This window comes from Manis javanica, chromosome 12 (genome assembly GCF_040802235.1).
Source record: "Manis javanica isolate MJ-LG chromosome 12, MJ_LKY, whole genome shotgun sequence".
NCBI classification, from domain to species: Eukaryota; Metazoa; Chordata; class Mammalia; order Pholidota; family Manidae; genus Manis; species Manis javanica.
This window is the reverse complement of record NC_133167.1, coordinates 7,932,956-7,959,701: the sequence shown is the minus strand read 5'-3', so window position 1 is coordinate 7,959,701 and position 26,746 is coordinate 7,932,956. Positions and strand designations below refer to the sequence as shown.

Here is a 26,746-nt window from a genome sequence, read left to right as displayed (position 1 = left end):
GAGGACAGAGAGGGAGGCCAGGCAGTCAGGGGGGAGGGAGGGAGGGGAAGGGGGGCTGGCAGAGCAGGGGACGCCAGGGTGTCTGTGCAGGCAGCAGGCTTTATGGGCTCCAAAGTGAGAAGGGGACAGCTGGCGAGAGACGGGAACGTGGCTGGGTGAGGTGGGTGGAAAATAAAGTTCCCATGGCCGGGATCCTCACCTGACCATTAATTACTTGATGATGTAACTGGCCTACTGCGAGGCAAAGGCCCCCACACCCGCTGGCAATGAGCTATTACTGACTGAGTCACTATATAAAAAGCTCTGCCCTGCTCTGGGAGGAGGCAGAGACAGAGGTGGATTATGCGCCTGGAGACTGCTGGATACAGACGTGATCCTACTGCTCCATTTACCACCATGAGAATAAATGTGAGTATAAACCCTTTCACCACAGGAACATTTTGTTGTCATTTGAATCCACAGTGAACTTGCCCGGGGCTGAACCCCTCAGGCACGACAGGTGGGAGAGCGGGAGGGAGTTCCAGGTGGGGGGCCGAGTGGGGGCACCTGAGTAAGGGTAGAGGGGAAGGGGGAAGAGAAGGGAGAGGGGGGCAGGGAGTGGGCCAGGGGTCAGGGTAAGAGCAAGGCTGCGCTCTCTTCCTCCAGCCAAGGAACGGAGTAAGAGCCGGGAGGGGATTCTGAGTTCTGCATACGTCCCGTGACCTCACAGGCAGGGAATTCCAGGGAGAGAGAACCAGAAGCCCCGCCTGCTGCACCCCTGTGCCCACCGCAGAGATGAGGGAACCGAGGTCCGGGCGGAGATGACCTGCGGCGGTGCTCAGGCTGCAACCAGGTGTGTTTGTCCCGGGGCAGGGCCGCTCTACAACCTGAACCAGCCCATATGAGACCCCGGTCAGCGTCTGGGGACCCTGGCTTCCTGCCCCGTCACTGCCTGGGAGCATGGTTGATTGGTGCTCCAGACTGGCACCTCCTGCCCAGGCACACCCTCCCTCTCCCAGCAGTTCCTTCATGGGAAGGGTCAGGAGGCTCAGCCAGTCCCTGAGCTTGGGTGTCTGGGAAATGTCTGGGCTCAGGAATTTTCTGGAACAGTTTGTCTCTGGACATCCCTGGTCCAGCAGGGCCAAGGCAAACAGAGACAACAACGGAGTGTTTGCCAGGAAGCAAGAGTCTCAGAGTCCCCCCGGGGTCACGGGCGGGCGAGGCAGGCGTTGGTGCCCAAGGCCACTGCCCCCAGGCCCAGGAGGAAGGGCCCTGCTGACAGGCCAGAAGCCTCTCTGGGAGACAGCTCCTGCCATTCATCTCTCACACAGCATTGGTCATCCCTGTGCTATCTGGACCCCAGGAATGGCCCCAGGGACACTTCCCAGGACAGTCCTGGAAGTCACCTAAGTCTGGACACGGGACTGGGACAAACCTGACGTGGGAAGGGGAGAGTCAATATCCTCACCACGGGGCTGAATGATTAACAACAAAGCTTGACACCCAAGACCAGGAAACTGTTTCTGGGGTCCCGGGGGACTCACCTCTCGAATCCTGCCGACCCTCACGTCCTTTCCTCTATATGCTCGTTTTCTAGCAAATGCCCAAGATACCCGACTGCCATCAGGCCATCCCTGTCAGATCCCATCATGCCCTCCCCCATCTCCTTGGTCTCTGAGCCTGTTGCAGCAATGCTTCAGGCCCTGGGGCCACCATGCTTCCCACTCCACCAGCTCCTAGCAGCCCCCACCCCCTCCCATCCTCACCTGCCTCATTAAAAGTCTCCCTTGGCTGTTGAGAGAGGCCCAATGCCTGCTCCACAGTGAGGGAGCAGAGCCCTCGGGGAAAGTGCAACTGGGCCCCAGGCAGGATGTGGGGTCCCAAAGCCACGATGGCAGAGGCACTGCTCCCCCTGCCCTGGTGGACACAGGGGCAGCGGGTCCAGCCTCCCAGCACCCGCAGTGGCCCAGCTTGGCAAGGCAGCGCCTGCCTGACCCCCGTGCACCTAAGGATGGTGGGGAGCCATCAGGCGCCCCCTCCAGTCAGCACTGGGGGCTCTACATCAGGGGCCACACAACGATCCCTGAGCCAGGGCCGGGGGAGGAGGCGGGCAGGGAGGAATTAGGTGGTTAGTGCAGCCAGTGGGAGCCGCTGGCCCAGGCTGTCAGGGCAGGGCTTTTCCCGATGTCAAGTACAGATCCAGGAAGCCCCTGGGTCCTGGATGCTGAGCCCCACCCTCCCCACCCTTCTGCAATCCTGGGGAAAGAGAAGAACCCTGACTTAAGCAAGACTAAGGGTCCTCCAAACAGTAATCAAGTCCTGGAACAAATGAAGAAGCTAGAGCCCATTACACCTGAGGTTATGACCTGGGGTGTGACCCGCCTCATCAGAGGGAAGGCTTGGACCCTGGGTGCTGTACCCGCAAGTTTAGAGGTGAAAGGAAGCAAGCTTACAGAGGGGAATGGGGGGACTTGGCTTCCAGCAACCACTGCGGTTAGTCCACAGCGGAGATGACTATGGTGTGGCACGAGAGTGAGGGTTCAGAGTGAGAACGAGAGTGGGCGTGGGAACGCCCCTGAGGGTGACTCCACGCTCAGGTCAGGCGGGCGCGTGTCTCAGCCAGAGGTGGAGACGGCCATCAGGAGAGGAAAGGATATGACTGAATGCCCCGTCACACATGACCCTGGGCTTGCTCATCATGACCTCTCGGGCGCAGGTGGGGGGGGGTGGTCCCAGAGCTAAAGGCCGCCCACTGCCTGTGCTCAGGAGGCCCTGATGCCCTGCAAGTGGCAGCCCTGTGCTGGGCCCTACGGAGGCAGCGAGGAGCCGAGGTGCTGCTCCAACCACAGGCGTGCCTGGTCGAGGAGGCAGATACCGAGGAGATAAGATGCCTGTACCCTCCTCCGGGAGACAGGAGCCAGCCCTCTCCCCTCCCCCAGCCTCTCAGCGGGGAACGTGCACCTGCTGGCCCAGGCCCTGGGTCACAGACAAAGGAGGACAGAGAGACTCAGGGAATCTGTGACAGAGACAGTGGCAGGAGCTTGGGGAGATGGAAGCCCTACTGCCTAAACTGGGGAAGGGGGACTGGGTGGTTGGGATTTGCGAAAGTGAGAGAGACTGAAAGAGTGAGTTCTGGGAGGCAGCTGCGTTCTGTGTAGAGTGCACTTCAAGGGTCAGTGGGGAGAGGATTTCAACTTTTCACCGGGCCTTGAGAATGTACTCCCAAGTGATTCAGTTTCCTCAACAAACCAGTGACATAAAGAAAAGACAAGGGAGACTGTTCTAGAATGCAACATGTGCCCTCATTTGGGTCCTGACCTGATTCGAACAAACCAGCTGTAAAGACACTTTTAAGACTATTGAGATGGTCTGAGTATGGATGGAGTGACAAGTAATACAAAAAAATGATGTTTAATTTTGTTAGCGTGATGGTGGCATGGTGGGTGCATCAAAGTGTCCTTAACAGAAGAGATGCACCCTGTAATGTTAGGCTGAGCTGTCATGAAGTCAGTGGGGCTGGCGGTGGGGAAGCAATCCACAGAAGGTGGGCGGGAGCTGATGTGGCAGCTGCGCAGGGTGTTCCATGGGCACGGTGAGGCCCCCCTGCAAGCCACCACTGGACTGGGCTGCAACGGGAAACAGGTTTCTGCTCTGACAGAGTCAGAAGCAAGCAGGTCTAGCCCCTTGGGGACCTCCTGGGCCTATTAGGGCCATGGTGGGTGGGAACTCAATGTGGTTTAGGTTTCACTGGAGTTCTTTGAGACATGATCCCAAACTGGAGAGCAGAACATCCTAGTCACATATTTTAGTGAACCCCAAAAGTAAGATTATCACAGGTTCATGCTTACCCTTGGCTGACCTCTAACCTGTTATCAACTTTCCCATGGTGACTTCGGTGTACTCAACTTCCCAATGGCCCCATCGCCTTGGCCACAAACAGACCAACACACCCACCCCTTTCACACCTCCAATCCAGAGAGATCCATTAGCTGTCAAATCAACACTGAACTATGAGCTCTTCGGGCATCTGCCTCTTTTGGTCTGTATTGCCATAGTTTTGCTGGTCATGGGACTACCTCACTGAGGTTAGTCCGTGTTGTTTTATGACTCTAGATGTGAAGTGGGAAAGTGAGAGCATTGACACCAGTGATAGGAAGCAACAATGCAGACAAGACCGAGATGGAAATCATGATAGGTACCGAAGCAGCCCACCCTGAGCCTCAGTCAGCTGCCCCTTGGACGTAAGCCAGCCAACCACTCCCCAGAGTGGACAAGAACACAAAGAGCACGTGTGCAATCATGCAGACTGAGCCTAAGCTGCAAACTGTCACTGGGGATGTTGTTCTGTTTTCAACTCAGCGGGAAACAGAATCCATCCCACTCTCCTTACGCTTTTCCTACTAATACTGAGTCTATTTATTGTTAGACTTGATTCAGTGCTAATTTTTTTTTCAGTTCACTGTACTATTTGCAACCATGACAACATCAAGTAATATAATTTTCCTTTCCCTCCTTTCCAATACTCTATTTAAGAGAAAAAAACATTTTCCTCCTTCAATTATGTAAACCAAAAAAGCGTTTTAAAAAAAACAGTTCACCGTTTCCCCCGACCCTCACCCCCTGCCTCTGGTAACCATTAATCTTTTCTCTGAGTTTTGAGCTTGGTTTTTTGTTTGTTGTTGTTTTTTTTTAGATTCCATATATAAGAGAGATCATAGGGTGTTTGTCTTCCTGTGTTTTACTTATTTCACTTAGCATAATGCCCTTGAGGTCAATCCATGTTGACACAAATGGCAAGATTCATTCTTTTCTATGGCTGAGTAATATTCCATTGTATCATTGTGTATATATACCACATCTTTATCCATTCATCCATTGATGAACACAGGCTGTTACCATATCTTGGCTATTGTAAATAATGCTACAGTGAACTTAGGAGTGCATATATCTTTTTGAATTAGTGTTTTTCTTTTCTTTGGATAAATAGAAGTGGAATTTCTGGGTCATATGGTGGATCCATTTTTAATTTTTTGAGGAACCTCCATGTTTTCCATAGTGGTTGTACCAATTTACATTCCTGCAAACAGTTCACTAGAGTTCCCTTTTCTCCACATCCTCACCAACACTTGTTATTTCTTGTCTTTTCAATACTAGCCATTCTAACAGGTGGGTGTGACATCCCATTGTGGTCTGACTTGCACTTCCCTGATGACTAGTGATGTCGAGCATCTTTTCATGTACCTGTTGGCTGTCTGTATGTCTTCTCTGGGGACATATCTAATCAGATCCTCTGCCCATTTTAATTGGGTTGTTTGGTTTTTTGCTATTGAGCTGAATGAGGTCTTTATATATTTTGGATATTAGTCCTTTATCAGATATATGTTTTGCAAGTATTTTCTCCCATTCAGTAGGTTGCCTTTTCATTTTGTTGATGGTTTCCTTTGCAGAAGCCTTTTAGTTTGATATAGTCCTACTTATTTATTTTTGCTTTTGCAGCTTTTGCTTTTGGTGTCAGATTCAAAGAATCATCACCAAGACCTAGTCAAGGAGCTTATCATCTATGTTTTCTTCTAGGAGTTTTATGGTTTCAGGTCTTATGTACAAATCTTTAATCCATTTTGGGTTCATTTTTGTGTATGGTATGACAGAGTGGTTGAGTGTCATTGATTTGCATGTGGCTGTCCAGTTTTCCCAGCACCATTTATTGAACAACTGTCCTTTCCCCATTGTATAATATTGGCTCTTTTGGTGTAAATTAATTGACCATATATTCACAGGTTTATTTCTAGGGCCTCTACTTTGTTCCATTGATCTATGTGTCTGTTTTTAATGCCAATCATACTGTTTTAGTCACTATAGCTTTATAATACAGTTCGAAGTGCTGCCTTTTAAATCCTGCTGTGTTCAACTTCAACTAGTTCTCTCACCAAGTCTAACAAAGCCTGCCCATGACTCCCAGTGAGGGCTTCCTAAAATACAGAGCTGACCCTGGTCCTGTCTGGGCAGCAAGTGCCAGGCAGCTTTGCTGTCCACTAAACTCCCAATGGGCCCTATAGTCCACACGCCCTGTGGGCCAAGAACCAGGAACCACTGGCTGCCTTCTGGCTGCCCTCACCCAGCCCCATTAGACAGGGGGTGGCCCTCGCTCTTGGTTCTCTCAAGATGTCTCAGGCCCTGCCATTGCCCTCACCGGCATCTTCCTTCCCTTTGTGAAGTGAAGCACTGCCCCCTTTACCTGGTCTTCTGTCGTCTCCCTGGAAGCCTTTGATCACAGCTGCTTAGCCAGAGGTTTCTCCTGTCACCACTGAAAGGGCATCACAGAATGAGCTGAAGCACCACCCCCACCTGACAAGCTTCCCCTCCTTGCCCCCCTTCTTTCCCTGCTCAGGGACCCTAGCTGACTCTGCTCTCTGCTTCTACCTGACCACTCTGAGCCAGGAGAACAGGACAGTTTAGAGAACCCTTAGTTTTGTTTCTTGTCGGGGAAAAAGAAAATCAGCAAACATCCAAATAAACATGGACAAAAACAGAAAACGTTCTCCCATAAGCCCATGCTCAATGTATCAAACAGCCCACCTCTCCCTTGCTCCCTTCAAGGATTTACCTCCAGCAGCCAAAGTTTCCCGAGACTGGTGAGCACATAGAGTCCATTTTATAATTTGCTTTTTTTCATTAGGGCTATATATATATATATAGTCATTCCACCCTAGTACATAACCTTCATAATTATAATTTAAAACCACAATATATTAAGTGTATGTACCGGTATTTATTTAACAACTACCCATTTGTATATCATTTAGGCAGTTTTTCCTTCTTTGGGAATTACTGTTTTAAAATATGCCGCCTAAAGGAGGATTCACTGTATCAAAGGGCATTGTTTGCATGGCCCTTGATACATATTATTAGATATCTCTTCCTGGGGAATGGAGAGGGGGTTTGTATCAATTCCCCTGTCTGGATCAGTGATTCTCAAAGTGTGGTTCAGGCACCCCTGAGGAGTCCCAGGGACATTTTTGGGGAATCCACAAAGTCAAAAGTATTTTTATAATAATATTAAGATATTAACCATTTCTGCTCTTTTCCTATCACGAGTATACACTAGGGTTTTTCAGAGGTCCATGATATGTGGTATCACAGCAGATTGAATGCAGAAGTAGAAATGAAAGGCCAACCATCTTTTATCAAGCCAGACATCAGACAGATTTGTGAAACTGTAAAAATAATGCCTCTCTTCTTACTAAATTTTTTTTTGTTTTGGAAAATGTAATTGTTTTTCATACAAATGTTATGTATGTAAATATCTTAAGACTTTGTTTTAATTTATAACATAGTAAATACTGAGAGATAACTACATAAATAAAAGTTTTGGGGAGGGAGTCCTTAATAATTTTTAATAGTGTAGAGGAGCCCTGAAGTCCCATAGTTGGAGAACTGGAGGCCGGGACCCAACGTGGCAGGGTGCAGGGTGCAGGGCCAGCTGCGTGTGGCTTGTTCTGACCATCACCTTCCAGCCTGTGTCTCAGGCAAGGCATCTAGGACAAGATGCAAAGCTAATCTTCACTTCTTCCTTGTTATCTTTCCTCCCCATCTTTATTTCTTCTGCTTTTCCCACCCTCTCTTCCTGGCTTTTCTCCCTCCCCCTCCCCCTGGCCAAAACTCTCAGAGCAAAAGCGGCACTGATAATACCACCTAGCCTTCTTCATATGAATCGAAATTTTTTCCCCTGTACCTAAATAGACTTAATGACATGTGAAATAGGCTTTTCATTATTACTCATTCCGTTCAAAAGAGCTAATGTGTACTTTAAAAACACATCTCATGTAATCAGTCAACTGAAAATGAAAATGAGATTTTTTTCATATCAAATTGGCAGAGATTTATTAAACGGCCATTCTTGGTGCTGGCTGGCAGAAGTCTACAGAGAAGGACATGCTTGCTCAGTTTCTAGAAGGCGATTTGGCAGCATGCCTTAAGAGCCTCAAAATAGCCTGGTCTTTGACCTAGAGGGACATAAACATCTATCAGCTCCACTTTGCGCCAGATTCAACTTGGATCCTGAAAAGCGAGTGTAAGAAGGGATTTGTGCCCAGAGAAGAGTAAAGGGATTTCACTGGACTTCAGGGGGAGATGACATATTCAAAGGCAAGTCCTCCAGCAAGCAGGAGGCCAGGGCCTATAGAGAGGGGGAAGTGTGGGGGAGCCCCGTGGGTGCCGGGACCCTGAAAACCTGGGGACTGCCTCGAGCGTTCTGTGTTGGAATGCTCTCCTGTTCTCCCTAAGCCTTTAGTAACAGGATGACACAATCACATCCACGATAGCTGCCCCTAGTAGCCCCAGGTAGGCTGCACGTGTCCTGGGGCCTGGTGCCCCTTGGCCCACCCCCTGACAGAGTGTACATGGCAGTGCCAATGTCCATCCATGACAGTCCTTTCTCAGTGTTTCCATGGCAACAACCAAGCCCTTGCCCTGGCCTGGGAGCCATCCTGTCTCCTGAGGGGGGCTCAGCTTAGCCCTCTCATGGCCTATTATCTGTTGGTTTTAAAGCTTAGTTTTCAGAAAAACGTTATTTGCCTTTATTTCTTGTCACTGGCAGAAGCCGCCCAGTAGTTCTGTGCCCTGACAACTCCTCCTCCCAACTTATCTCTTCTTGAGACAAAAAAAAATCCTTGGAGATAGGTGTGTGACGATGACCAGCCTGGGCCCCAAAATGACTCTGGGTACCCCTCTGGGAGGTTCCTTTGCCTCCATCCCCAGAGGCCTCATTACCCACGTCATCTCCTTCAACAGAAGCCTGATGAGTGTAGGTGACACAGCGCCTCATACCCAAGTTGCACTTATGGTGTCACTTTAGAAGCCTCTTTAGCTTGAAGACCAGCTGTCCCCTTACACTGTACACTCAGAATCTATAACCTTCACATTCTCTGGAGCTCCTGGACATCAGTATCATATTTGGCAGCCTTTTCAACATCCCAACAGAAAGAACGGTGAGATCCTTCCCCACCCGCTCACCTTTCACCACTAAGCAGCTGGCTGACCTTTGAAATGAGGCATTTTACTCCTCTAAACCTCCTTTCATTCCATAAGTATTTATTAAGCACCAGTCAAGTGCCAAGCAGTGACTTAGGAAAGTTGCTAGAGAAATAGCAGTAAACAAAACAAACAAAAATCCCTGCCCTCAGAAGCTTACATTCTAGTGGAAAGAGACAGACAACAGACACATAGCTAATATATCCAAGGTCAGGTGGTGCCAGGCACCGAGGAGAAAATTAAAGCAGAGAAGGGGAATTGGAAGTGGCAGGATCAGGGTTGAAATATGAAATACAATAGCCAGAAAAGGCCACGCTGAGAAGGTGAGTAAAGACCTGAAGATGAATTCAGTTCCTTGTTTATAACATGCAGATGATAGTATTTATCTTATCAAATCGTTGTGAAGATGAAATGAGTTAATACATACAGAGCACTTCGAGTATTGTCTCTGGCCCATTGTAGGTACTTAATAAATATTAGCTATTGTTATCATAATTACTTACATAAATGCTTTTTTGAAAACTTTAGTGTTCTTCAAGCATCTAATTTGGTTCTGGGAATTCAAAGATGGCAAATCCGGCATGCACGCCATTATACTCTCAAAAAACCAGGACACCACTAATCAGTAACTGCACCCTTTCTCCCTGAGTCAGGAATCCTTCTTAACATAGCTCCCTACGCAGCCTCATCAAACTTGGAATTGTCAGGTGAAAAGAACACCGGATGTGCCATCCCTTGATTTAATGGCAGTTAGGGACAGATTCCTCTTTTATACGCCCCCCATTGTTCTTAACCATTTTACTATGTGGCAGTAATTTTCTCCATCAACAAGTGCTGTCATCCATCTCATTCATTCTTCGGGCAAAATGATAATCTCCATCTGCTTTGAGTAGCAAAGAATAATTCATAGTCTACTATGGAAATTATGTAAAAGAATACAAACCACCCTACACCAATATTGTCTAATGAATATGTGTTATTTCCTCAGGGCTCACCCAGTCAAAAGACCTTGACTTCCTACTATGTTTCCTTGATGTGACAACAGGTCTGATTCCTTGGGTGACAGTGGATGAGATATACTCAGGACAGAAAGTGGCTTTCACACAGACTCCAGTTCTCCTCACATAACTGTGAAATTTTTACAACCTAAACACAGGCTTTTTCTCACTGCACTTTCTCTTAAGCCTGTTCAAGACAGCACCAGTGTCTAAATTTAGTAGCACATTAGTAAACCACTACTCAGGGGCCTATAACCATCAGTTCAATGGAAATTTTCTTAGAACTGTAAAGCAAAACCAAACATAATTTAAGAGTAGAGAATGAGCACACTTACCCTTGGTAGACCAGATGTCCACAAAGGAGACATATGGGAAAATGCAGCCAGAAAAGATTATGCCCGTGTCTTTAACCCAGAGGCTAATTTTCCTTAAGAGGAAGTCCCAATGCCTAGGCCAGTGAGAGGTCTTGTCCTAGCATTAATCTGAAAGCTGGGTTTTATTTCTAACTTCTAATTTTTTTCGACATCAAACTTGCAAAAAATTTGAAAGACAAACACCCATTTACCCCTCACCAATTTCATATATACACACATACATGTACATGTAGACATACACTTTTTACTGAAAAACAAAATGTTGCCAATAAGGTCACTGTCACCCCTAAATAGTTCAACCTGCTTCTACTAAAAGAAAAGGGATATTCTGTTATATAACCCCAATACCATCATCACACGCAAAAAATTTAACTTGGGTGCAATAATATTATCTAATAGACAGTGCTTATTCAAATCTCCCCAATTATCTGTTCTTTATAACCTTTCTAAACAAATTATTATCCTGTATCCAATCCAAGTTCATACATTATTTAATATATTTTCATCTACAGCTGTTCCCACATTTTTTTCTTTGATGACATTGACATTTTTTTTTAAGAGTCTTATGGACTAATCCCCAGTCTCTATTTGCCTAATTGCTTACTCATGAAATAATTCAAAAGAACAATTTTTGGCAAGAATACTACTTAGTGATGGTGTGTGCTTCCTAATACATCATATGAGAAGGCACAGAATGTTAGTTTGTCCCATTATTTAGAAATCTAATTTTGATCATTTAGTTAAGGTTATGTCTGACAGATCTCTCCACTGTAATCAATACATAATCTGCAAAGCGATGCTTTGATACTGTGTGAACATCATGTACCTGACGATGCCTCCCCACTTCTCTGATGGCTTTAGCATCTGTTGATGATATTGACTGAATCAGTTACTGTGCAAGTCTTTACAAAATGATTTTCCAATTCTACCATTACTGCTTTATGTGTTAGCTGACATTCTTCTGTAAAGACTGTTGAAATCTGGGATTTTAACTGTCAAGTCACATTTAAAACAGCCGGCAATCTTCCACCGGGAGTGCGACGGCAAGCACAACTTCCTTCTCACACTCCTTTCTGTCCAACTGCTCCACTTACGTGCGCTCTGTTCCCAGCACCGCATTAAGTGTTCTATGTACATTGGATCTCTAAGTACTCCCAACCATCCTAGGGTGTAGGTGGTATTGGTTTCATTTTGCAAATGAGGACACTGAAATGCAGAGAAGCAGCTTGCCCAGGGTCATCTGTAAACGACAGACCTGGGATTTGAACCCAGGTACGTTTGACTGCAAAGGCTGTGTTCCCGACCAGTCACATTCCTAAACATTGTGTTGGCACTTCTTGTACACATGTATAACAATCCAGGCAGTAGCAATCCTCGACTTCCGTTGATTCCTAGAGAACTCTTGATCCTCACCCCTGAGTATTAGCAATGCATAGTTAAAAGGCCAGAGGAATTGGACCAAAATAGTGACAATGGGATTATGGATCATTTTCATTTTCCTCATGACTTATTTGTATCCTCCAAGTTTTCTACAGCAAATATGCATCGATGGTTTGAGCAAGTTTCTAGTTGTCAGACTCAGAAAAGCTCTTCCTAAGGGTTGTCTGTCTTAATTAGAGACAGGCGCATAGGTTTTGCACATGGGCACATACCTGGGTTTATGTACTAGTAAGTGGCATTTTAGTGAGATATATATATATATATATATATATATATATATATATATATATATAATGATTCGTTCTACCCCAAACCTACTGGAAGAAAGAATCCAATTCAACGAATGTTCCATTTTCCCAGAGTCCTATTCACAGACTTGCTCTGTGCAAGAGTCTGGCAGCTATCAAGGACAGAGAAGACTGTGCTTTGGACTTCGTGTCTACAAAGTAACAGCAGGAAATGCATGAGACATAATTTTTGAGAGGGACAGGGTAACAAATGCTCAGCAACAGAATGAGAGGGTTGCCCATCATTGGCGAAGGACAGATACAGGAGAGGTTACTGAGACTCCCAGACATTTCTAGAAAGGAAGTCAGAATCACAGACCAAAAAGTCATTACTCTGAGATATTTTATAAGACTCCAGGCTTTTGTAACTTTCCTATGTTTCTTGTTTTTGTTACCCTCTGTCTGTTTCCCTACCGTCTTCAGCAGAGGGTGGGGGGAATGGAAAAAACAGTCAGCAGGGAGATTGAATCACAGTGTAAAATCACGTATAATTCTGAATAACAAAAAGCCACCGTAAAGCAGATCTTCAGTGTAAAGAGCTTGGAGGTCAGCTACTTACATCCTCGTAAGAAAAAAGCTGAACAAACTGAAAATCCACTTTTCTTAGCTTCATTAGAGAATTGAGGTCATAGGGCAAACCACCACCCTGAAATCTGGAGAGGTAGGGGAACACAGAGAATCATGACTTACCGGGAACAAAAGCCGCCATTGGAGCCGACCACTGGGAGGAACACTGAAATGGTTTGATGAATTTTTGGAGGCTGAGTGTGGACTAGCTGGAGAGTGAAAAACTCTGGGAGTCCCGGTGTGAAGGCCCCACACTTTCCTGGGGTTTACCTCCAGGAGCCGCACCAGGTTCTCACTGGGAAGGTAGGAAGAAAATCCCCTTGCCTGGAGCAATGGTAAAAGTAAACTGATAAACGTAACCATTTTTAAATAAGCTCAGGGGAAATGTAACCATTTTGAAAACTCAGAGCATTCTGTTCTCTTTAACAAAGGCCTGCCGTCTAGGGAAACTGCTTTACCAGAGCCTTATCTGTTCTGGGGGAAGGGCAACGTCCCTCCAGCCTTCCTGTCTCTGCTTTCTTTACCCATTTGTTCTTGCAATGCTGTCTACTCTTTCCATTAGGAGCTCTTAACATATTAATCACAGTTATTTTAAATTCCCTATCTGATAATTTCAAAATACGTGTCATAGCTGCGTCTGGTTCTGATGTTTGCTTTGTCTCTTCCACTGGGTGTTCTATTGCCTTTTCATCATGCCTTGTAACTTTTTGTTGAAAGCTGGATATGATGTATGTGCTACTAGGACCTGAGCTAAACCAGGCCTTTAGTGTGAAGCTTTTTTGTTACTTTGACTGGGATCTAGGCTACATTTAATATTTGATGTTGCTGTCAGTGCCAGAGACTTCAGTTTCCTCTAGATTCCTGATTTTATTTTATTTCTCCACTGTTGTTTTTGGGTGTCCCCAAGCACTCCATCTTAAAGAGAGCCTGTGTCTCACAGCTCTCTGGGCTGTAATCTACTTTGACTATACTGCAGTCTGTTGATGTGGTGGTAAGTGCAGTAGATAAAAGAATGTCTCTCCAACATGCATGTTCACCTGGAACCTCAGAATGTGACCTTACTTGGAAATAGGGTCTTTGCCCATGTAATTAGGTGCATTAACATGAGGTCGTACTGGATTAGGGTGGACCCTAACACCAATAACTGATGGCCTCTTAAGAAGGGGAGAGGGCCCATAGGGATACAAACATAAACAAAACCAGTTAGGGTATTATTGAACTGAACAGCACTATCGATCAACTGGATCTAACTGGCATTTGTGGAATACCTCACCTAACAACCACAGAAATACACATCCATCTCAAATTCACAAAGATAGACCACATTCTGGGCCATAGAACAGATCTAAAGAAGCTGAAATGGATAGAAATCATATAAATTATGCTGTCAGGCCACAGTGGAATTAAACTAGAAACCAATAACAGAAAGATAGCTGTAAAACCAAACTACTTAGAAATTAAACAATGTATTTCTAAGTGACATATGGGTAAAAGATGTATGAAAAGACAAAATTGTTTGGAAATATTTTAAATGAAATTGAAAATAAAACTTACCAAAGTTTGTGGGATGCAGCAAAAGCAGCACTTGGAGGGAAATTTACAGCATTTAATGCACATATTATAAAAGAAAAAAGACCTAAAGTGAGTGATCTAAGCTTCCACCTGAAGAAACTAGAAAAAGAAGAGCATATAAATTCAAACCAAGCAGAAAAGAGAAAAAACAAAAATTGGAGCAGAAATCAATGAAATTAATAGAAAACTATCAACAAAGCCAAAAGCTTGCTGTTTGAAAAAAAAATCAATAAAATTGATAAACCTCTAGCCAGCCTAACCAAATAGAGAAGATGCAAATCACTAATATCAGAAAAGAAAGAGAGGCAATCACTACTGATTGCATGGACATGAGATGGATAATACAGGAATATTATGAGCAATTCTGTGCTCACAGATTTGATCATTTAGATGAAATGGACCAATTCTTTAAGAGGCACACTCTTCCAAAAGTATTTTTCCTCATACAAGGAGAAATAGAAATTCTGAATAAGTCTATTCAAAGAAATTGAATCAATAATTAATAACCTTTCAAAAAATGAAAACATCGCAGTCAAGTGCTCTCACTGGTGAATTCTATCTACCAAACATTTAAGGAAAAATGATAACAATTTCCAGAGTAAAATGCTGCAAGAATTAATGATGAATGTGAATGACATTTATTTTATGTACCGAACTAATTATTAAGAGCTTCCCAATAGATAAATCAGGAAGGAGACTGATGGGTAGAAGAGAATGTATTAGTTAGCTAACTTTAAGAAAAACAAGATATCCTTTATAGTACAATACATCATGTCAAGATTTAAATGAAAATATTAAACAGAATAATAGTGATCAGATTTTGTCACAATTCTAATCATTGTAAAATTGTTTGATCTATTTGCATTTGTAACATGAAATAGCCCTTAAGATGGCTATCTAATTTTTAGTTACACAATTCAAGTATACATTTAGACTATGAGTTATTCAAGTAATAGCCCAGGTTGTGGATATCTCAAAATTTTACAAGAAAGAAAATTTTTTAAATTATGTAAAACAAAATCCATGAAATACTTGATAAGGATTAATATCCAGAATATATAGAAAACTCCTAAAACTCAAAAAACAAACAAGCAGAAATAAACAACCTAATAGGCAAACAGACATTTCTTGAAAGAAGATATACAAATAGTCAAGAAGCACATGAAAAGATGCTCAATATCATTAGGAAAATGCAACCAAAACCACACTGAGGTACCACTTCATACCCTTTAGGATGGCTATTATATATTTTTTTTTCAAAAAGAAAATAACAAGTATAAGTGAGGATATGGAAAAATTGGAACCCTTTTGTACTGCTGGTGGGAATGTAAAATGGAGCAGCTGCTATTGGAAACACTATGGCAGTTACACAAAAAATTAGAGATAAAATTACCATGATCCAGCAATTCCACTTCTGGAACTGAAAAGAACTGAAAGCAGAGACACAACAGATATTCGTACACCCATGTTTATAGCAGCATTATTCACAATAGCCAAAAGACGGAAGCAATAAGATAAAGTGTCCATCTTCGGATAAATGGAGAAGGTACATACACACACACACATGTATAATGAAATATAAGGCCTTTAAAAGGGAGGAAACTGACACATGCTACAGTGTGGATGAATCTTGAAAACACTCTGCTAAGTGAAATAAAACAGTCACGAAAAGATACATACTGTATGATTACAATTATGAGGTAGATAGAGTAGTCAGTTCATCGACAGAAAGCCAAATTGTGGTTGTCAGGAGCTGGAGGAGGGAGGAATGGAGAGTTAATATTTAATGAGCACAAAGTTTCAGTTTTACAATATGAAAAAAGTTCTGAAGATGTATGGTGGTGATGGTTGCACACAGTGAGAATGTATTTGATGCCATCAAACTATACACTTAAAAATGGTTAAAATGTTAAATTTTGTTTTGTATATTTTTCCACAATTTCTAACATAACTAATAATAAAAATCCATGATACAGTAACATTATAATTAACTGACCAAATTGGGAAGCTTTGGGTTGTGAAAGTAGATGGTTTTAATAACTACACGCAGACACCAGGGGTAAATGTGACTGTCCTAAGTAGCCCGGGTGGTCCCAGATCTCCTGCTCTTAGCTCAGTTGAAAAGAAGGGTCTTTTTACTCTGGCAACTATCCGGTAGAGAAACTGTGGGAGAAATCTCACATTCAACAGTGCTAAGAAATAATGATTGCTGTTTCATAGCCTCAAACTTTTAAATTTTGGCCACTAAGCCTTTACAATAAATTTGCCACCATAATTTTCAGATACATTTCAGATTTATGGTTTTATCTCAGAAGTCCATTCTATTCCAAGACCTTCACCTTTGGTTCCCAGGCACAGTCATCAGTACGTGAATATGGGGCCCACCTTTACCTTCTTGCCTTTCTCCCCGTCCTCCCCCCGCCTCTTCCATCTCAATCCCATCCATCCTTTAAGGTACATCCCCCACAAATGTCCCCTCATCTGTCCAGCCTTTCTTGATCCACGAGGTGGAATTGCCCCACTCCCAAACTTCAGTGAAATGTTCCTTGGCATGAGGATAACATGAGATAAGAATCTAGATTACTGAGTGAATGTTGCTGACATCTGCTTAGCTGCTAACCCTGAAAAATAACCCTACTTAAAATCATTGACCAGCCAAAAGGAAAACTACCTCGGACCTCCCCCACGTAAAACTCCTCGGGCAGTACCTTGGATTTTCTAGGAGTTTGTAGGGGACTTAAAGCTGCAGTATAGAAAGAACTTGATTTAATTCTTGGCCATGGTGGGAACCAACATTCCTCTGCATATTTTTCATATACAGGAAGTGGTAATTCTCACCCTCCCAGGGCTCAGGCTCTGACTCACTGGGGTATGCCACCCCCAGGGCCTGGCCTCCTTGTCACTAAGGCCCTGAGCAATACAGTCAGATGCCTGGATGAAAAATTCCCCTGTGGTGGGGAGCGGGGAGAGCTGGTCGTGAGAAGGGCTGCTCTCCCCATTCATGTGGTTTTGTCAGGATGCCTGGATGCTGCAGGCCTCGGCCAGGTTACCTTGATCACACATAATCATTGTAGATTTTTAAAAAGAGTGCTAAAGGTCGCCCGTCTCATTAAGTATTTCACACCCCTACCCAAGTTAATAATATCACCTCTGTTTTTCCCATAGTACATTGTGAGTGTGGCTATATGCTGTAAAAAGTTGGCTTCTTTGAGGTTTTTTGCATACATTCAGCTAAATCATGCATAATATATACCAGGATTGCCCTCCTATAGCCATGAATCCCTGGGGTCACCAACATAATGTAAAGGTAACGAAGACTAATCTTATTTACAGGAAAGTGGATGCTTTAAGTAGCCTCATGAAGCCAAAGGGCAACATTACAGCACATAATGCAACATCTCAAACTTGTGTCAAAAAAGTGTATACCTTGACCACTTCACACTCACTAGGATGGCTATACTCAAAAACACAGAAAATACCAAGTATTGGCGAGGATGTGGAGAAATTGAAACCCCCATATGTTGCTGATGAGAATGTAAAATGGTGCAGCTGTCATGGAAAACATTTTGGTGGTTCCTCAAAGCCAAACACAGTGACCATATGGCCCAGCAATTCCATTCTGGGATATATACCCAAAAGAATGGAAAACAAATAAAGTCAAATAAAGACTTGGATGAGAACTTTCATAGCAGCACCCTTCACAAGCGGCAACATGTAGAAGGAACCCAGCTGTTCATCCCTTGATAAATGGATAAACGGGCTGTCATATATTCCAACAATGGCATATTTAGTCATAAGAATGAAATAAGGATACATCTGCAACAGAGAAGAACCGTGGAAACATGCTAAGTGAAAGAAGCCAGACACAGAAGGCACATATTGTATGATTCCATTCCTATGAAATGTCCAAATAGGCAAATCCATAGAGACAGAAAGCAGATTAGTGATTGCCCCAGGCTAAGAGGGAGGGGAGATGGGGAGCGACTGCCTAATGGGTATACTTCCTTTTGAGGTGCTAAAAATGTGGTTTTACAACATTGTTAATATACTGAAAGCCACGAAGTGTACACTTTAAAATGGCTAGAGTGTTGAATTTTATGTTATGTTAATCTTACCTCAATTTTTTTTTTGAAGTGTGTACTTTGACTAAGGCAAGTGTTTGTCACAGAAACTCCCTCTCTCCTTGCAGCATTTCATGATCCTCCCATGTCGAAGCCCCTTTTCCAAAATCCATCTCCAAAGCCATGCACATCCCAAGAGATGCCTGAGGGCTGAAGGCCCCACAGGAGAGGTCAGCCTGCAGCATGACCTTTGCCCCTGAGTTGGACCTTTGTCCTACTGCTTTCTCATCACCCACAGAATCTGGAGGTCATGCTAGCCCCAGAAGGATGCAGGGCTTTCCAATGCCCTGGCATTGAGGGGTATCATAGAGTCCTCCCAAAATCTCAGCATCAATTGATTAAACAAAGGTCAACAGTGAATGGACTCCACGTGAAGATGGAACATTCTAAAACAGGAAGAAGTTAAAGTGAGCACCAGAGGTCTGTTTACATCAGCAACAGAGTTGCAGGTAATATGAAAAAGAAGGAAATACATCATACTCTCTTTTATATAAGAAAGAAGAAAAATGAGAATACATGTGTTATTTTCATGAAATAAACTTATGAAACATTAACCATGGAGGTAGGAGGGAACAGTGTAGAAGGAACAAAGGTGGCAAGGCTTCTCTGATATACCTTTTTATATCATTGTAATGTTGAATCACATAAATGTTTTATGTATTAAAAAATGAAATATAACTTTGAAAGGATGGGATAAAGCAAACCCTTCTATAGAATGCAAACCGGGGCAAGACAAACTGACTATATATCAGACAACATAACCTCACAGAGCAAGGAATTAATTCAGGTACCCTGATTGTACATCCCTAACAAATCTGATCTAAGAACAAAAAAAACTTACACTGTCCTATACTGTCCTTAGTAGGGGCAGTGTTAGTAATAATATTGGTCTTGTAATTCTGAAACTCTTTTATGAATAATATAGTAGTAAGCAAATACATACTTTACTGTTAAGAGTAAAAAGATTCTAGTAATAAGATAAAGAAGTTCAAGAAAAACCCTATAATGTTAAATTTGAGGTGGAAATAACCGTTTGAACTAATTTTTTTTTTAATGTATTTCCTGGTTCTGTTCTTGGTCAGGCATAGAGGCAAGGACACCCCTGCAGCAATAAGCACCTCTAGCTCTAAGTTCTTGTTTTCTACATATCACTCACTTGAGGGAACCAGGACTCCTGAAAGCATGGTCAATCTGTGGTCTGGGCCTGAAAATGTACAACTTGAGCCTGGAATGTCTTGTGCCAGAAAGCAGAAAGTATGCAAAGATACACGTGATGGTGTAGACAGGATTCAGGAGCTGGCCAAGGGTGCTCCTACTGCACAGTGAGGGACAATGTGAACAGCAAAAAAAATGTGACAAATGAGAAAGGAATAAAAGGATGAAAACCCACCCCTTTGCAACCCCCATGGTAGTGCTTCATTCAGGCAAGCCTCATCAATGATTGCTCAAACTGTTGGGAGAACTGGATATTCAGTTGATCCTGTGCCCATGTGACCATTCCACACATCACCTACTAATTACAAAGGAGAAAATGGAGAGAGGCTTGGTGATCAAACTCAACATCACCAAAAGTACACAACCTGACATTGTTTGTCCCCTGAAATGACAGTTAAGAAGCACACAATGTCCCCTAGATTGTACTCTTGCCAAAAACATTAAACCTGAATCTAATCAACAGAATAAACAACCAGATTAATCCAGCATGTGGGACTCCTACAGGACACCTGGCCTGGACTCTTCAAAAATGCCAATGTCATAAAAACGAATAGCAATAACAAAAACAAAGAGGGGAGAGACTTTTAAATTAAGAATGACTCAAGAGACATAACCAAATATCATCCATGAATTCTGATTGGATCCTGGATAGGATAAAAAAAAATCCAGCTATAAAAGACATTTGGGGACAATTGTAGAGATTTGAGTACAGATGGTTACGAAAACAACTTTGTGGTTTTGTGGGAGAATATCCTTATTAGGAGATGATGAGATATTTAGAAGCAAAGCATCAAGATGTCAGCAACTTGCTTTCAAACCTTGAGCAAAATAAAGTATGTAAAATACACAGATGAGAGAGGAAGAGAAAGCAAATCGGGCAACATGTGAGCAGTTGGAGAATCCAAGGGAAGGTAAGGAGGTGTCCATTTTCCATAGTTTGACAATTTCAAAATAAAATGTTGGGGTGGGGGGCCCCTGGCAGGGTGGACAGAGAAGGTTGTGATAGAACTTGCTGCCTGGCCCAAGGCAGTCTGCCACCTACACGGAGTTTAGAACAGCTCCCTAAATTACACCAGACTAACCCTTCTTTTAAATCTTCCTAAAAGAAGGAAGGGTCTACATTTCATGTTCCTTGAACCTCCTTGCCCCTGTTCAGCAGCTGGAAAACCCATGCCACTTGCAGGCACTCTGAACCCAGCACCTGTTGGCAAAGTTTAAAGAGTGGAAAACACACCCAGCGAACAGCACACTGGTGGAGAAGCAGTCTCCCATCACCCCCGAGGCCTGAGAGGGACCTGTGCCCTGTGTATGTGCTGAAGGGGCTGGGGGGGTTCACCTACCATGCCAGAGCTTCTCCTTTCTTCTCATCTAGGACAGCTGCAACCGTTTGTAAGAGGACTTCGGGCTCTGCTGGGAGGCTCTCTGTTCCTTTCCAGCACCATCCTGACTCAGAATTGCATTTGCTCATTCATTCCTTCATTTATTCAATTATTTAAAAGTGATTCTTGAGTCCCAGGCACTGTTCTGGGCTCTAGGGACATCTCGATGAACAAGCAGCCATGGTTTCTGCCCTCCCAGAGCTCACAGGCAAACCACCACCATGACAAGTGTCACAAAGGGGAGGAACAGGGTGCCACAGAGTTGGTAATGGGGGCACTGCTGTGGTGACATTGAGTGACAAGCAGGAAATATAATCCACAGACTCTATAGAAGGAGTGTATTTGGGGGACAATGAGAAATCGGGTGTCAAGGGACACTCCCAGGGTTCTGGCTTGTGTAACTGGATAGACAGTGGTGGCCTTCACTGGGACAACCTGGAAGAGACTCTCAGTGTGGGTGGGGGTGCAGGTAGCAGCCATCCACACAGGCCACCGTGTGACATTCAGTCACGGAGGGGAAGTCCACACTGCTGTGGGGCTGTGAGTCATCACAGAGGCCCTGTGTAGCCAGAGCCTGCCTGGCCCTTCCCAGAACATCTGCCACTCCCGAGGGACACACAGGAACAGGACAGACGGTAATCTGGCACGCCCTCCTTTGGTTTGCCTTTGTTCTTAGCAGCAGATTTGGGGAGGCATCTCATATTCCAGGTGAGAGGGTCCCTCTGGCCTTTCCTTTCTCCCCTGAGAGCAAGGGTGGGAGACGTGGAAGAGGGGAACAGGGCCCAACTCACACGCAAACTCTCTCTCTCTCTCTCTCTCACACACACACACACACACAAACACACACACACTCATATGCATGATTCTGTCAGCTTTGTAAAGGTTAGAGGTCATTTTATTTGCCCAAAGTTGGTTAAGGGAAAACCCAGTACACACTGAAGAATGGAAGCTTCTCTTCCCCACCTCCCATAACCCACGGTTCCCTAAAAACAAGAAATGCCTGGTGTAAGCGCATTCTATGTGGAATGAGAGGAGGTGCTAAGGCTCACCTCCAGGTGGACATGAAGCAAAACAGTACATGAGGAAGAAGAATCCTAGGGGTGCAAACCTTCGGGAATGCCCAGAAAATGTGGGTTGGGATGTATATTTGTTTCCTGGGGCTTCTACAACAAATTACCGCAAACTTGGTGACTCAAAACAATAGAAACTTATTCTCTCACGTCTCTGAATGCCAGAAATCCCAAATCAAGGTGTCAGCAGAGTCGCACTCCCTTCCAGAAGCTCTAAGGGAGGTTACGTTCCTTGGGTCTTCCAACTTCTGGAGGCCCCAGGTGTACTCTGGCTTGTGGCTCCAGCCTCTGCCTCCGTCTTCACGCGGCCTTCTCCTCTTCTGCCTGTGTCACACTCCTCTGTGTGTATCTTATCAGGACAATTGTCTCCGTATTTAGGGTCCATCTAGATAGTAATCCCACAGATTTCTTCATCTCAAGATCTCCAGCTACGTCTGCAAAGACCCTTTTTCCAAATATGGCCACATTCACAGTTCCCAAAAGTTATAACGTGGACATATCTTCGGGAGGGTCACATTCAACCCGCCCGAGGATGAGACTTCCACAGAACATAGGGGCAGGAAACAGTTAAACTTCCTTTCTTTCTGGCCTGGCACTAGAGTCTTGTCGTCAAGGTCATGCTAGAACTACCCTGAGACTCATCACTCCCTCAGGCTCTTGCCACTTCTTGAGAAGAAAACAGAAGGCATTCTGGGAAGTGCTGGTGGGCCCCAAATTCCTTCCCAGCTATGCAAATGATGCTCCCTCTGCTGGGCCCATTCCCAAGCCCCCTGCTTTGAGGTCCCTTTGCTGGTCACCCCAGGCCCCAGCTCTCTTGTCCCACATGGGACCCTATGATCTTGGGCATGGATCTTGTTTGAACCCCTGGACAAGCATTCTGGCTGCCACTGTAGGTCAGACCCAGGCTTAAGAAGAAATTAATTTGGTGATTAATCCTGTTAATGGCTTTGGCATGCTAGCATTGTACTGATTCTGTGAAGTCCCAGGTTTTGGGGGTAGGGGGTGGGGGTGAGTGGGAGGTTCAAAAGTCAGTCCAAGAAGCTAAAATTCCTCTAGCCAAAACAGCCTTCAAAGATCACCATTACACCATCAAAAGCCAGACCATAAAGCTCAAAAGCAAAAATCAATGCATCCCCTTGCACTGTAGGTAGGATGTCCCTGCCCTAAGACATTCCAGTTTGAAAATGGGGATGAAGAGAGAGAAGGGGGAAACATGTTAACAAGGTTTTTCTCTTTTACTTCTTCATCTCCAGATTTTATAGTTAGCTTTCCAAAGTTATGGGTATGTTGTGTGGCAACTTGCTGTGTTACTCTTCTCCTGCAAGAGCCACCCTGACTGCAAGCTCCCTGAGAGCAGAAAGAAGCCCCCTCACCTCCCCTTGAATGGGCCAGAGAGCAACCTGTGCAGGGCTGGCAGAGCAGGTTTGGATCAAGTCACCAAGGTGGGAGGAGAGGCGTGGTGATGTCATTCCTGTGGGTCTCACTACTCCAGGCACTTCTAAGGTATTGTCCCGAGCAGAGGTTGTTCCTGCCAAAAGGAAATTTGTGGGTGAGCTGTTAAGAGAGGGCTTTCTCATCTCATTGCCCAGGTTGAGTGCCTTCCATCTGGGTCAAATATCCATCCAGAGCCATGATAGGGACAGACAAGGCCCACGTTGTCCAATTCTGTAGTCTGAGGTGGTAGCTTGTGCAAACAGTTACTGTGTCCAGTGCCTAACATAGAACTTTGCACATAATAGATGTTCATTAAATTGTTGAATGTCTCGGGAAATTCTCAGACATGCCAATATCAGATGGGCACCTGAGGCACCCTATATTAGTCAGGGTTTTCCAGACAAACAGAACCAATACAATGTGTGTATATATATATATAAAGAGAGATTTATGTTAAGGAATTCACATGATTTTGGAGGCTAGCAAGTCCAAAGTCTGCAGGATAAGCTGGAGACCCAGGTAAGAGTTGATTCTGCAGTTTGTGTCCTATGACAGTTCACTGACAAATTCCCCCTCTCTTGAGGGAGGTCATTTTTTAATTAAGCCCTTCAACTGACTGGGTGAGGCCCACCTGCATTATGGAGGATAAATGTTAAGACCATCTAAAAATTCCTTCACAGAAACCAAACATCTTGGTATCATGGCCCAGCCAAGTAAACCCACAAAATTAACCATCACATGTCCCCACCCCTGCCTTGCTGAGGCCCTCTGGGGCTCTCTGAGGGGTCGGGTTCTCCCTGTCAATCTCTTTGCCCACTCTCTTCCAGGCTAGGCTGACTCTGAGGCTCTCCCCTGCCCTGTTCTACTCGAAGAGGCCCTGGGGGACTTGAACTCCTCTCTCCTGGACCTTTCTCTTTCCAGCCAGGCAGATCTCAACACTTGGGCAGCTCCCAAAATTATATTTTCTCCAAAAGCCCCCCTGGAAGGAATCAAGGGTCTTTGGCTGTGCCCACAGGGCTGTGTCTCCTCCTCTCCCCTGCATCCCCCACTGTCTCCTCCTCTCCAACCCCCACCCCCCACATCACTGCCAGCCTGGGCCAGCAGCAAACAAGATTAGAATTAGACTAGGAGTCCATATTCTTGCTTTAGTTTCTTCTAGAGCTTAGCACCATTTGAAATCATAGTATTGTTCTATCTTTTTACTGTTCATCTTTCTCCTGCCAAAATATTGACTCCAGGAGGGCAGGGACTTCATCCTCAGAGTCTAGCCCAGTATCTGGCACAGAGGGGCTCAGAGCATTTGTTGATTGGGTAGAAACATTTACTGAACTTCTCCTTTGTTCAATACATGCTGTGCCAAGGGGTGGTACAAACTCAGGTAGTCAGCAGTTTACAATTCCCGAGCATCTCGGCACACATGTCAAATACCCTTCATTTCTCTCTTCTTGGGAGCTAGACCATCGCTTCCTTGAGTCCAGGAGTCCACTTCCCTCCTGTCTCCTGGAGTCTGCCCACAGTTGGGTGTGCCGGGGCAGGGACTGAGTTCCTTTCCGTCCCTGGAGCAATATGAGCTGAGTCAGTGAGGAGATGCCTGGCGTCTAGTTGGAGAGAAGGGACCAGGACGCACAGGAGGCCACAGGTGGCTTCCACTGCGGGAGCATCCACAGTCACACCAGTTCCGGGCTTTGCAGACGACTAAGGGGCACGGGATGTGCTTTGGAGGCAGCGCTCCGACTTTGCACCCAGCATTTCCTGCACCCCTGGCCTTGGAGACTCCTCAGGGTCACCAAGATCCGAGAAGGCCTCGGGATCTTTCCCTTTCCCCCGACACTGCGATCCCTGGCGGCGGGGCCCCGCGTCCCGGCAGCGCCACCTGGTGGTCGGCGTCCCTCCGCCAGCGCCGGGAAACGCCGCCCTTGTCTGGCCCGGGTGGGAGGGACAGATTTATCTTGGAGGAGAGAGATATTTTCTACTTTAGTTGACTTGCTGCGTGGGAATCTAGGAATCCACTGTGCACACCTCTAAATCTGATCCTTCTTACGCTAACATACTCCGGTTGGTTCCCCTTTTTATTTCAAAAATATTGTACATTCATTTTTTAAAAACGTAGACAAACCAAAAGAAAAATCCCACATGTCAGGTTGCCAAAAAAAACACAGGACATCCCATTCAATTCAGATTTCATGTAAACAACAAATAATTACATGGGACCTTGTTCTAAACAATTATCCACAGTTCATGTGAAACTCAAGTTTAACTGGATGTCTAGTATATTTATTTATTTGCAAAATCTGGCAACTCTATGCCCATAACCTAGCTACACTCTAGTTAACACATTGTGCTGTATTTATACAGCATTTTTTATCCCTCTATGTATATTTTCTACCCAAAAAATGAGGGAGAGGCTCATAAGATAGACCGTTTTGCAACCTAATTTCTCCATTTAATAACATCTCATAAACATCTTTTCATGGCATCAGTGTTCTTTTATAGACTAGTTTTCCATGGTGACATAATGTAAGAATCTTAGACATCTGGAGATGATAGTTTCCTGATCCCCTGATCTTTTTTCCCCACACCCACACTGCCCTGATCCTTCCCTGGTTTCTGGAAAGTACTCCCCCACCCACCACCAAGTGAGCCCGTGCTTGCTGGCCATCTGTAGCACTGGGAGCAGGTACCCATCTGAATTCTGCAACACAAGTAACACGTGAGCCTTCCCTCAGAGAAGCACTATGGGTGTGGCTCAGGAATTAAGACTGTAGGGTCAAACCCCTCTCCTGCTACACCTCAATCAATAGCCCCATGGCCTGGGACGTGGTTGCACAAGCCTTCTTGATTGTATAGTGGGGCTGGTGGTAAGAGTAGAGCGAGTCTTTCTCTTGCCCACTAGATGGCAACCTCCACATGGGCAAGAAACTTCCATGTCTATCCCGTCACCCCTACATCCTTAGAGAATATGCTCAATGCTTGTGTATTGTAGGCACTCAAAAAACACGTGCTGAACAAACGACGTATGCTTTCCATGGAAGGAAAGAGTGTGACTGTCCACTCTGGGGGACTGAGTGCAGTGCTGTTAGGATCTGTTAAAAGATAAACTCAGGCATGTTGAAAATGTTAAGACTATTTGAGCAAAAATCGACCCAAATTGGGCAGCACCAAACTGGGAAGTGGCTAGGAGCCCTCAGGGGATAGAGCAGAGGAAAGACATTGCAGAGAAAGTGCTGAAGCTGAGAAAGGAAATCCTTTGACCCTAGCTTAAAGCCCCGTTGGCTCTTCA

At 44.9% G+C, this 26,746-nt stretch overlaps 1 protein-coding gene and 1 long non-coding RNA gene across 3 annotated transcripts in view; one reads left to right on the top strand and one right to left on the bottom strand.

Moving 5' to 3' along the window:
* Positions 1-21,041, bottom strand: part of GPR55 (G protein-coupled receptor 55) — a 52,147-nt gene extending 31,106 nt beyond the window's left edge. The window contains exon 1 of one of the 2 annotated variants that reach the window (XM_017660818.2): positions 20,924-21,041. In XM_017660818.2, the coding sequence (XP_017516307.1) occupies positions 20,924-20,951 (28 nt within the window). In that variant the 5' untranslated portion in view covers positions 20,952-21,041. The remainder of the gene's footprint in view (positions 1-20,923) is intronic. The other variant, XM_073217997.1, reaches the window with a different exon arrangement.
* LOC108397453 (uncharacterized) lies at positions 71-21,031 on the top strand. The gene is made up of 4 exons (XR_005055751.2): positions 71-408; positions 18,437-18,817; positions 19,451-20,494; positions 20,956-21,031. It is a non-coding gene; the product is annotated as an uncharacterized lncRNA (long non-coding RNA).
* Positions 21,042-26,746: the final 5,705 nt, after the last annotated feature.